Source organism: Quercus suber, unplaced genomic scaffold (assembly GCF_002906115.3).
Source record: "Quercus suber isolate HL8 unplaced genomic scaffold, Cork oak 2.0 scaffold_348, whole genome shotgun sequence".
NCBI lineage: Eukaryota > Viridiplantae > Streptophyta > Magnoliopsida > Fagales > Fagaceae > Quercus > Quercus suber.
In genome coordinates, this window is record NW_027069800.1 from 689,818 (window position 1) to 702,910 (window position 13,093).

The 13,093-nt window shown below is 34.3% G+C and overlaps 2 protein-coding genes across 2 annotated transcripts in view; one reads left to right on the forward strand and one right to left on the reverse strand.

Annotated features, from left to right (window-relative positions):
• Window positions 1-368: 368 nt before the first annotated feature.
• LOC136061750 (uncharacterized) lies at window positions 369-1,607 on the reverse strand. Its single transcript, XM_065759962.1, has one exon. It carries the CDS (start codon window positions 1,605-1,607, stop codon window positions 369-371), a length of 1,239 nt encoding a protein of 412 aa, XP_065616034.1.
• Window positions 1,608-8,989: 7,382 nt separating this feature from the next.
• The window catches only part of LOC111984643 (bifunctional dihydroflavonol 4-reductase/flavanone 4-reductase), a 6,091-nt gene continuing 1,987 nt past the window's right edge, over window positions 8,990-13,093 (forward strand). Inside the window, exons 1-2 of the mRNA XM_024016260.2 lie at window positions 8,990-9,107; window positions 12,825-12,991. Coding sequence (XP_023872028.2) covers window positions 8,990-9,107; window positions 12,825-12,991 — 285 coding nt within the window. The remainder of the gene's footprint in view (window positions 9,108-12,824; window positions 12,992-13,093) is intronic.

Sequence of the window (13,093 nt, forward strand, 5' to 3'; positions counted from 1 at the left end):
GTAGTACAAGATGTCTACCGAGCTGCCATTGTCGACCAACACCCGATGCAAATTGTAGTCCCCCACTCGTAGGCTGACAACAAGCGCGTCGTCGTGCGGGTGGTGAAGGCGTCGCGCGTCTTCTTCAGAGAACCCAATAAGGGGCTTTCCCTACGGGCTACATTTTGCACTGGACCCGTCAACTGGACGTTTTGGACCATCCGGAGGTACGTCTTTCGAGCCTTCTTGGATGGCCTGGTAGCGATCCCTCCTACAATCATTCGTATGTCACCAACGGGAGGTCTTGGACGGTCATTGTCTCGACGGGGAGGGTGTTCTGGAGGTGCTGGATCCGTTCTTTCCTTGCTTACGAATTTCTGTAATTTCCCTTACCTTATAAGGGCCTCGATTTGCTGCTTTAAGTCGTAACAGTCGGCTGTGTCATGACCGTGGTCTTGGTGAAAGCGGCAGTACTTGTCTCTGGAGCGCCTGTTAGGATCCCCCTTCAGTTTTCCAGGGAAGGTCAGAGCCCCCTCGTCCTTAATTTGCATTAGGACTTGATCTATTGGGGCGGTCAGCGGGGTGAAGCTTGTGAATCTTCTTCCCGGAGGCTTAGAGCGCCTTTCGTCTCTTCGATCTCCTGTTCTGGGCCTCTTTCTCCCTTGGTCTGGTCGCGCATCTTCCTGCCTTTCCCTTTTCTTCGGCTTCTCTTCTCGGGCCAACAACGCGTCTTCAGCATTCATATATTTAGTAGCCCTATAGAGTACTTCCGACATGGTCTTCGGGTCATTTTTGTATAAAGAGAACAAAAACTTGCCCTTCCACAACCCATTTGTGAAGGCCGCTATAAGTATTTTGTCGTCGGCTTCGTCAACCGATAGTGCTTCCTTATTAAAGCATGTTATGTAGGATCGTAACGTCTCGTCCTCTCTTTGCTTGATACTCATTAGGCATGCCATGGACTTCTTATACCTATGTCCCCCAATAAAGTGTGTAGTGAATTGGGCGCTTAGCTCCTTAAAGGTACTGATAGAGTTGGGCGTCAGCCGGCTGAACCATATCCTTGCGGGGCCTTTGAGTGTTGTGGGCAAGGCCCTGCACATAATCTCATCTGCCACCCCCTGAAGATGCATCAGGGTTTTAAAAGTCTCCAGGTGATCTAAAGGATCCTTCACCCCGTCATAGCTATCTATACTCGGCATGCGAAACTTGTGGGGTAAGGGGTAGGAGTTCAAGGCCACAGTGAAGGGCGAGTCGGTACGATTGACCAGATCGTCAAGATCACTGGAGACTCGTCCCTTGAGGGCATTCATCATGACCTCCATTTGTTCCCTCATTGCCTGCATCTCGGCGGCAATATGCGGTGGAGTCGCATCCGTGATGGATGGCATGTTCACGTGCTGCCTTTCCGGTCTGCTTGGGGCGTGGTCCTGATTCCTGTTTGGAGCGCTAGTCCCTTCCTGATCTTCTGGTCGGTCATTTAGTGCTGCATTCTTCTGGCACAGCTGTCCCTCCAAGTCGAGGTTCTGTTTGGTGAGACGCTCCACGGCGGCACTGAGGGTCCGAACCTGCCTCTCGAGGGCAGTCGTGGGTGGTTCCTCTTCCTGTACGTCATTAGTAGTCGCCATTGAGCGAGTGAGTACCATGCAATCCTTTAGTCCGGGAGATGACAGTGCGGCCTAATCCTTGAATCGCAATTCCCACAGACGGCGCCAATTGATGATGCCGAAAATCTCACCAGTGAGTTGCACGATACTTGTACGCTCAAAACGACACCTGCACAACAAAAAAGAAAGGACCTAACGGAGAGCACCGGTGTGGTGCCGGCCAAATACTCTCCAAAGGTCAAGTTAGAACTTCTTTCAACTCTGGAGTGCTAGAGAGGGGTCAATTATGCGTACCTTGGCTTGTGAGGGTATTGGGGTTTTTATAGTAGTAGAGGGTGGACCTCTCTTCCTTGGAGTAGAAGTCTTTTCCTTATAGGAATCCTTATGAGCGTAGATTGCGGAATCCTTTCCTTATAAGACTCTGATACTGGGCGTGGAATACAAGCAACTTCCCTATTACCCATGCGTGGTGACCAAGTCATGGTTTTCATAGACCCGTCGGCCTTGAAACCGTCAGCTTGCATTCTCCCTTCAGCCAAGTTGGCGTCAGCTTCTCGCTGAGTAGCCCAGGCGCTTCGAATCGCCGTCAGTTAGACCTAGAGCATTCAGCCCGTCGGCGTCTTGATCTAGTCAGCATGCCTTCTTTCGTTACGTTAGCCCATAAACGTCCGTCGCGACTGACCCGTCAGCCAAAGCAGGAGTTGACGAGTTAAGCTCATGGTACCTGTTATAATTCTTCCATATCACAAATCACAACAAACCATCTTAATAAATTTAAAATCTTTCTTTAAAAAACCATCACATTTAATTGTGATTTTTTTCGTCTTTTTATGTTACTTTGTTAAATGCATAATTAGCTGCGATTAGAGAAGCTTATATATCTTCTTCTTCTTCTTTTTTGCGCCAAGCTTACTAACGTGATCTTGTAACCAACTAGGTCATTAAAGTAGTTGAAAATATGGTGAAATTAGCTTAATTTAGAATTGCATGGTCTTTTGGTCTGGAGTCGACCTTGGCATACACCTTGTCCTTAGATTTTAATCAACAAAATCCAAATTTACATATTGAAATCGGAGGAAATTACACTTTACTACCTTAAACTTTACACAATATTACACTTTGCATCCTAAACCGTTCGAATGCACACTTTGCACCCCAAACTATCACATTTTTCACACTTTGCACTCCAGCATTACTTTTACTGTTAAGTTAGATAAAAATTAATAGCACATGACTCGCATATGATTTTTTCTTAAGTAGCACATTGTTTAAAGACCAAAACACCATTTTCATACACAATTAAAAACAAATGCTTTCTTTTCTTTTTTTCCAGGTCTTTCTCTTTCTCGTCCAACAGCTCTTCTCCTCTTTCTCATTGTCCAGTTGCTCCTTTCCCCAAATCAGACTCACAAGTTATCTCTAAACCCAACAAAATTGGACCCTTTCTAAGCATAGTAGTTGATGAAACTATATCACCTTCCATGGCTGCCTTGCATCTTAATTTTCGTCATGGCCAGATAGTAGCTGAAGCATTATAGATATAGAAAAAGCATCCAAAACATAATGTTCAGCAGCTTACCAGTCAACCAGGTAGATACTAAAGCCTTAATGAGTTTGGGAACCAAGTTAACGACTGGGATTGTTAATACAACTTGTGTAGTCTTTTAATAGTGTAGTGATTCAATCTTCATTCTTCGGTTAATCGGTTCCTACTATTCGTCATGTTGAACTCGTAGTGGCCCAGTTCGTATGTGATCTTGATTTTGCAACTATTCGACCTTTCAAGCATGGCCCAACAACTAAAGACCTAAAACGGAACCATATTGATCTGTGTTATGAAGCGTTTCTTGTACATCATATTTCGTTTTGGTACCGTTGATGATTTTGTTTTGGACTTAGAGATAACTTGTATGTTTGATTTGGGGGGAGAGGAGCAACTGAACAATGAGAAAGAGGAGAAGAGCTGATGGGCGTGAGAGAGGGGAAGAGCTGTTGGGTGAGAGACCTGGGAAAAAAAAAAAAAAAAAGCATTTGTTTTTAATTGTTTGTGAAAAGGGTGTTTTGGACTTTAAACAGCATGTCACCTAAGTAAAAATCATGTGTAAGTCATGTGCTATTAATTTCTATCTAATTTAACAATAAAAGTAATGACATGGTGCAAAGTGTAATATATTTTCCCTAATGTCACTTTATGTCATATAAAAGAAGGTAAGTCTTAAAATCCGTGATTATGCCAAGTGGCTTTATCTTCTTTGTGCTAAGTGGCCAACTTTAATTAAAGATTTTGATAAATTATATAATTCCCCGATAATTCAAGTACTTTTAAATTAAATTCTAAATTTTAAAAAGGTTTAATTAAATCATTTGTATTTTCAATTCACACTTTCAATGAATCACTATTAATTCTGACTAAAACTTATTATACACCATAAATATTTTTAAAATTGTAGGACATTTGATACACATCATGGTTTTAAAAATCGGTACGGTGAAAAAACCAAAAAATGAGCTAATTACCGGTTTTATGATCCGACTAGGGTTCGACCGATAGCCGAACCAGTGACGTCATAAATAATTTAATTATTATTTATTTAAATTATATAAATAATTAATAACTTTTTAATATACTAAAACTAACAAACCAATAGTAATAAATAGGGATAATTACAATTTACCCACCTGTGGTTTGACCCGATTTCTATGTGCCTACCCGTGGTTCAAAGTTTGACACTTTGCCCACTTGAGGTTCTCACCGTGAGTGTGCCGTAACCCACCTCTCTACTTTCCGTTACTCTAACACAGAATAAGTAAAAAACAAACCCCAAAACGGATCAAAACACTCTCATTCAAATCTTGAACATGAAGAACATGAAGGATATACCCAAAATAATAAAGATCAAAAAACAATAAATACTAAAGACTAAGCAATAAACACTAAAGACTAACAAATCAAGCTAATCTAAAATAAAGACTAAAGACTAAAGACATAACAATAAACACTCTCACAACACATAAGGCCCATTTTTCTTTTTCCTTTTTCTTTTTTTATGTGTGATCTGTTGTCCAAATCAAGCATATATACAAGGAAAGTGTGATCTGGTGTGTATTGGTGAAAAGATACAAGGAAAGTGTCCAAATCAAGCATATATACAATGGCCAAGATCTCTTCCCAGAACCCACAATCGGCCACCAAACTTCACCCACGGCTCCGCTGAAGGCCATCGAAGAGGTCCTCATCAAGATCACCGGCGCTATTCTCAACCTCATCGACAAGCACTACAGCGTTGAGGTTGAGAATGGCGATGACGCCGATAATGGCAAGAGGATGACTGTGAGATCCCTGGCGGAGACAATCTCGTCGGGGATGAATGTGAGGTCCTCATCAAGATCCCCGGCGATCTCACAGTTGTCCGTCTCCGCCAGGGCAATGATGTCGTTGCCGTCCTCGCCCGTGCTGCCGATGAGATCTAGTGGCCTCTGGTGAAAGACGAAGCTGCCGTCAAGCTTGACCACTCGCGTGGGGTCATGGTGCTGTGGGTGGACCTGGGTCCGTGGGTCTTGGGATTGAGATCCATGGAGTGGTTGATTTGAGTGTAATTTTTCTGGGTTTGAGAAGTCTGGATTTGAAATTGGGGTTTCAAATATATGTCTGGGTTTGAATCCGTTTGTTCTTAAGTTCCTGGGATTGTGTATATGCTTGATTTGAATTCGTTTGTTCTTAAGTTCCTGGGATTGTATATATGCTTGATTTGAATTCGTTTGTTCTTATTGGAGTGGTTGATTTGAGTGTAATTTTTCTGGGTTTGAGAAGTCTGGATTTGAAATTGGGGTTTCAAATATATGTCTGGGTTTGAATCCGTTTGTTCTTAAGTTCCTGGGATTGTGTATATGCTTGATTTGAATTCGTTTGTTCTTAAGTTCCTGGGATTGTATATATGCTTGATTTGAATTCGTTTGTTCTTAAGTTCTTGGGTTTGAATTCATTTGTTCTTAAGTTCTTGGGATCAAATGTTGTGCTATATTTTGGGGTTGTATTTTGATAGATTTATGTTTGATGGTATTGCTTGATTTGATATGTATTAGTTTTCTGGACGCATGTTCTTCATGTTTGTGTGTTCTTCTGTTTGTGAATGGTGAGAAATTTATACCATATTTTAATCCTTTTTTTCTTTCGTTTTTTTTGTTTTTCTTGTTTGGGAGGAGAGAGATATAAAATGGGCGTAAAAAGACTTATTTACCTTTCTTTTTTAACAGAGGTAGGTTACGGCACACTCACGGTGAGAACCTCAAGTAGGCAAAGTGTAAAACTTTGAACCACGGGTAGGCACATAGAAATCGGGTCAAACCACAGGTGGGTAAATTGTAATTCTCCCTAATAAATATGTTTCCTTTAAAAAAAATACAAGTATATAAGTATGTAACATCTTTTTAAAGAATTCAACATAATAACATTACAAAACAATCATCTTTAACATAATAAACTTTCAACAAAACCAAATAAATAAGTTCATTAGTCATTACATTTACATCCAAATGGCAAACAACTACTAAGTTTAACAACAAACAGAAAATAAAACACTAAACAAATAGTGGTTGTTGATGATACTTAATGATTAACTTTAAAATTCAAAAACAATTATGCAAGCAGGGTGTAAATAAATAAATAATACGGTGCCTAGAATGGAGCAAAACAAATTGAAATAAAGCATGTAAATCAATAAATAATAAGGTGCCTAAGCTCAGAAGAAACCATTATGCAAACAAAAATTTTCCAATCCTCAATTAACTTTCAAATAAAACCCAGATTTAGATTGAGCAAAACCCAACCGATATCAAAGTCAAAAAACTTCAAAAATCAACTATAATAATGAAATTTACCCCAACAACCAAAAAAAAAAAAAAAAAAAAAGGAAGAAGAAATTTATAGGAAATCAAAAATAAAAATCAAAGAATTACATTCATAATCTAATATTCCAGTCATCTAAATTATGTTTAAGCAATACAAAAACAGATTAAGAATTAACAACCAAGCAAAACCCATCTCATATCAGAGTTAACAAGTCCAAACCAAACAAGTCTTTTTAAAGAATTCTATCTGTGACTTATTAAAGCCAAGCAAAACCCATGAACATTACAGAATATTAAAACCCGTGACTTATCAAAGAATGACTTCACATGAACTGAGAACTCTATCTGTGAAGTCATGGAAGGAGAACCTGAGATGAAGTTGAGAACATAAACTGAGAATCTAAGATGAAGCCAAGAGAAATGAAAAAAAAAAAAAAAAAAAAACACCAGAGAGAAAATTATCAAAATCAAGTAATCAAAATCAAAATTAAAAGAAAAGAATATTAATTATTACATTACCTGATGAAGTCGAGAGAAAATGAAAAAAAAAATCAAGAAAATCAAAATCAAAATGAAGTAATCAAAAGAAAAGAATATTACCTTACGCCGAGAAGTAGAGAGCAGAGAGGGCAAGGGCAAGACCGATTATGCGAAGGAAAAAAAAAAACCAGAACACAGCTTTAGACGCCGAGAGGAATGATGAGAAGGGAAAAAAAAAATTCAGAGGTGAGACTATGAGAGTGAGGGATATTCAAGATTTCAAAGAGGGTGAGCTTGAGAGAGCTTGAGTGAGGCAGAGAGGCAGAGAGCTTGAGAGAGCTTGCTTTCAAAGAGTGAGGCGTGAGATGACAGATGAGACTGTTTAGGAGTTAGGCATGAGTCTTTAAGGTTAATTTTGAGGAGCAAGAAGCCAAAAACGACGTAGTTTATTTTGAGGAGTAAAACTGGTTCGACCATGCCGGTTTTCGGTTCTCAGGTTGAACCGGCCAGTTTGCACTCTTTACCTATTTTTAGGCTATTTTCGGTTTTTTGCCATAAGGAGACCGAATTGAAGGCCTGTTTTCGATTGAACCGATCGGTTTCCAGTTTAACCGGTCGAACCGGCCGGTCCGGTCCGATTTTTAAAACTATGCTATGGATACACTATCAAACTTTTAGTTACTATCACTAAAATGTTTATAGTAAAACTAATTTTATTATTCATTTCAAATCATATACTATATAATAAAAGTTAGGCTTAGAAGTCATGGTTATGCCAAGTGACTGCACTATATTGTAGAAATTTTTTTAGACTTTTAGATTTTTTTAAAAATATATAATTTTTCTTCTCCTATAATTTCTAAGTTAATAAATATCTTAATTTAATTACAATTCAAATTCTTCATCTGATCCATCTAATCCTTATTTAAAAGAAAACATTTATATATAAAAAAAAGGAGCACTGATTATTGAAATTATTTTATATATTTTAAGGTATTTCTACCCTCTTCCATTCAATTATTTATTGTGTGTTTGTGTGTGTGTGTGTGTGTATTTTATGATATCTTAGTCTCACACAATATGCATTCATTATATAACTTAAAAGTAAAATATTCATTTATTTTTAAGTAAATTAATAAAAAATTTATTTACATATGAATTTTGATTAAACCGTGCATCGCACGGGCATAATGCTACTTATTTTATAATCTTTGTTTTTTATTTTTTTTATTATACCTATATGAACTATGTGATCATGAATCTCGTGATGTAGCTTACAAAGTAAATTGTATTCTTTTACATTTTACTATCTATTTTATTAATCAATTTTAATTATATATATTTTGCCGATTTACATTATACAGTGGCAGAGATAGGATCTGACTTGAGGAGGGGCAAAAATTACATTTGACATCACATTTACGCACATGCAAGTGAACACACACACACACACACACACACATATAGTATTTGAGATCAATTTGCAAAATAACAATTCATTCATGTGTATATTAAGCAATATTTGAATGCAAGAAAATTCAAAATGAAATAACATATTCATTATATTATTTATCTATTAGGGGTTTATTTACATAAAAAATCATTAGAAAATTGTAATTATAAAAAATTTTATATCAAGAGGGTTTTGGTTTTGGTTTAAAAAACCATCCTATTTATTAACCATTTATTTATAAATTTTTAAATGTATTTATTGTGTTATATAATATAATAGAAGAAATATTAATATATTTTTTGATGGGGCCAGGGGGCCTTGCCCCCTTGCCGCCTGGCTCTGCCATTGCCCCCTTGGCCCCCCTGGCTCTGCCACACATGTTACATATTTGCAGGAAAACAACAAAGTGGTAGGCGTCACGCCTCACCACCAACAGGTCAGGTGATCATGTGTGGGAAGCTTGGGCTAAATAATACGTGTTTACTACTATATACTTCTAACATATATATAACCATTCATCCCAGCACAATCTTTCCCATCAAATTATATTTCTGATTTCTCTTCTAGCTTGTCTTTCCCCTCAAATTATATATATATTGTTTTTGTTTTGATCAGAATTATTATGGGTTCAACTTCTAAAACAGTCTGCGTTACTGGAGCAGCTGGTTTTATTGGATCATGGCTTGTCATGAGACTTCTAGAGCACAATTATACAGTCAGAGCTACCGTGCGCGATCCAGGTTCATTTCTTTTCAAACCTTTAAAAAAAACAAAAAAACTTTTTTGGTAACCCTACGAGTCTACGACCAAATGTACATTATCCACCTGCCCAATTATACAATTCAAGCCACCGACACAATACTTTATTTTCATTTTTTATTAATAGACGTGAGGTTCTTTCTATGATAATTGATATTTATCATCTTATTAAGACATTAATTGATGTACGTTTTAATTAGCTTAACCAGTAAAGTCTTTGATGGTTGAGAGCTATCATCAAGAGTGGATGTCATAAGTTGAAACTCTCTCAAAAAAAAAAAAAGACATCAATTGATTTTTAGATGTGGGTTCTAGTTAACTGAACTTTTAAAGTTTTTAATAGTTGAATAAAAAATTTAAGGTTCAATCCTCACCTACACCAAAAACCAATTAGTGTCTTGATCTGATGATGAAAGAGCTATTATAGGAGTGGAAGATATAGGTTGAAACTTTCTTTTTTTTTTTTTAAAGAAAGGGTTTTTGGTGTATCTTCTCAAAAACAAAAAATAAAGACTGGTTTTTGGTGTAAAATATGTTCAAACTCTAGATTTTTTTATTCAACAACAAATTTTTTTTACAAGTTGAGTTAATCGAAACCCACCAAACTCAATACATTCTAAAGGCTTTAGACAATAGTTTAAATGGAGTTTTCCATAATACTTAAATATTATTTAATATTATATATATATATATTATATAGAAACCATTTGTCTTTTATTTATATATGCAATAATACTAATTAAGGTTTTGCGTTTTGGTTTAATTAATTTTTTTCAATTATCTTTAAAAATTTTATAATCTAACAGTTACCATGGATAGGAGAGGATTTGAATTCTAAATGTCTTCATTGGAAATACAAAGAGGTGCCAATCATTTATACTATTATCTATAATTACAATTTTTATAAGAAACATCTATAATTACAATTAACAATAGTGATTCAATTAAAATCATAATATTACAATAATAAAATAAATTTTAAAGGGTAGATCAATATAATCTAATTTATTATATTATTGCAACTTCATTTATTGATTTACAAAAACAAAAGTATCAAGTTGTTAAGAAAACAGATTGTCAATGATTATTAGGCACACGCATAATTTTTTAATTAAATTGTTTAGGGTTTTAATTGAGTTGAGTTTCTATTGACAAAATATTTCAAGGATCTTCTTGGAGGTGGGGAAAAGAATGCAAAATATACTTATTTATTGTTTTCTTTTTTAAAAAAAATGATCATTTTTCGAATTTTGGGACTTTTTTTTATACAAAATTAAGGACCTTTTATTTATGTAATTGGGATCTTAAAAAAAAATTAGGGGAGAAGGGCCTTAGGCCTAGACCTTGAGTGGGTCTCGAACTTATATATTATTTAATTTATTGTGAATGCTTTGGTAATAAAAACTTTTTTTTTTTTTTTTTTGAGAATCTTGGCAATAAAAACTTAATGATTGATAATTATCACAAATTTCATATATTATATTAGAGGTCATATAATTTTGCATGGAAGTGTTTTTTTAGATAGTTTTTAGTTACAACTTATTTGAATTTTTATTTCTTTTAATTTTTTTTGAGAAACTATTTCTTTTAATTAATAGTGACTCATTGATGACGTGAATTGAATGATAAAAATAGCTCATGATGTTAATTGAAGTTTTTTAAAAACTTAGGATCTAATTTGAAACAAATAGAAACTATAGGGGAATTATGTAATTTACCAAAATAAGTAATAAAGGATAGTCACTTAATACCAAAAGAGTATAATCATTATGAAAAAGACAAAACAACCACTCAACGTAACTATGACTTATGAGATCTAACTTTTATCATATAGTATTTTATTAATTAATTTTCTCTATTTAATTAATTGCATGTATTTCTTTTTATTATAAATTTATTTGTGTGGAAAATTTTGCTCTATTTTAAGGGTTTAACGTATAAGAAACTATGCAAAAAGATTAAAAAAAAAAAAAAAAAACTTATAATGAACTCCTTGTAAATATTTTGATGTTTTATATTCATTCTTTTTATAATGATTTTAGTCACCAAATTACTTTTCTATGGAATTAATTAAGTCATGTATGTAATAAGCTTATTTTCAATAAATTCTTAGCATTGAGTCACTTGTTTAAGAATTATAAACTGTGTATCCATAATTCTTTCGCGAAATTAAATTTATCTTCGCTTATTGTTGATTTTTAATTCATTACTTGTTAAAGTTAGCACCAAATATGCTCAAATTTTTAGTTAATATTTATTTCTTTAGGAACCATGAATCATATTAACACAACCAAGTCATATTGTATTTTTGTTTTGTTTTTAATAGCTAGAAATCATATTTTTGTTTACCAAATTGAGAGGTCTCAGCTGATTGGCATCTATTGGTAAGTTCATGACATTCAAGGTTCAAAACCATCATCTCCTAGCGTAACTATATATCTAATTATAAAATAATAAAAATAAACTATGAGTCTCAAGTTCAATCCATCACACTATTTGCCTATTGGGTTTCTAAGATTTCTCAAGAACAGAAAATAAAATAATGGCCAAAGACTAAATCATTTAAAGAAATTATATTTTTAAATGATTTATGAAATATCCTTGAACAATATAATTTAAAGAAATTTTTTACTTTAAATAATGAATGAGGTTGTAATTCAATCAATGTCTAAATGGATTCCAATCAATACAGAATAAGCAAACTATTGATATAAGATGAGTAGTGAAAAGTAAAGTTCTTTTATATAGCTAATTAATTAAAATTTATTTAATTATTAAATACTTTATTATTCATATTTGGTTTTGCTCCTTAAAATAAATTATAACTTTATTGCTGCATAGAAATGCATATTCTATAATGAGAAAACACTAATTAGTATGTTAACTTACCTGGATTATAGTTAGCTCAATAGATAAATTTTCTTGTTGTTAAACAAGAAATCTAGAATTTTATAAAACTATATACATATACATATATATATATATATATTATAATAAAATAAAAAGCATGTTAACTTAACACATGCATGGTGACTTAAATCATAACCAAGTTACTGATAAAGTTTCTGAATGGTTGAATAAGAGATCTGGGTTTAATCTCCGCTTACACCAAAAAACTGATTGGTGATAAAGAGTTAACATCTAAGCGGGCCATAGTTAAAATCTCTTAAAAATCCATAACCAAGTTCTTCACTTATTTAGGGAAGAAGTGTAATTTAAATTATACCATTGTCAATTTTATTTTAAAAATTTTAATGAGCTTATTCAATGGGAACACATTAACATTATATGTGTAGCAACGAAAACAAATGAAATGACCAATTTTTTTTTTTTTTGAGAGAAGAAAATGACCAAATCTCATTTCTAAAAGACTATCTGAATTTACTTGTTTGTTCTTATGTTCTTTTATATATATATATATATATATATATATTTTTCAGTTCAAATTTGATTTTAGGAGTTACTTAGTAGTAATAACTTAAAATTAGTGCTTAGATTATTGTTGGGTAAAAAAAGAAAAGAAAAAATGAACAAACCCGATTAAAATCATGTTGTTTTGACTTGAACTTAAACCATACACAACTAATACATTGTGAGAAGGCTACTATATATCGAATTATATACCTAGAAATTTCTATTGATGCATAAATTCTGATTTTTTTTCCCCTTTTTGGGGGTTTTTTGTGTATTGATTTTAGAAAATATGAAGAAGGTAAAGCATTTGTTGGAATTGGCCAAGGCATCGACACACCTGACACTGTGGAAGGCAGACCTGAATGAAGAGGGAAGCTTTGATGAAGCAATCAAAGGGTGGCAGGTGTTTTCCATGTGGCACACCCATGGACTTCGAGTCCAAGACCCTGAGGTCTGATTTGAGTTTTCACCTCAAAAATGGATGCCAAACTCGTTTATTATATTGTGCTAAGTGTGAATAAGAGATTCATTTGGTTTCCCCCCCCCCCCCCCC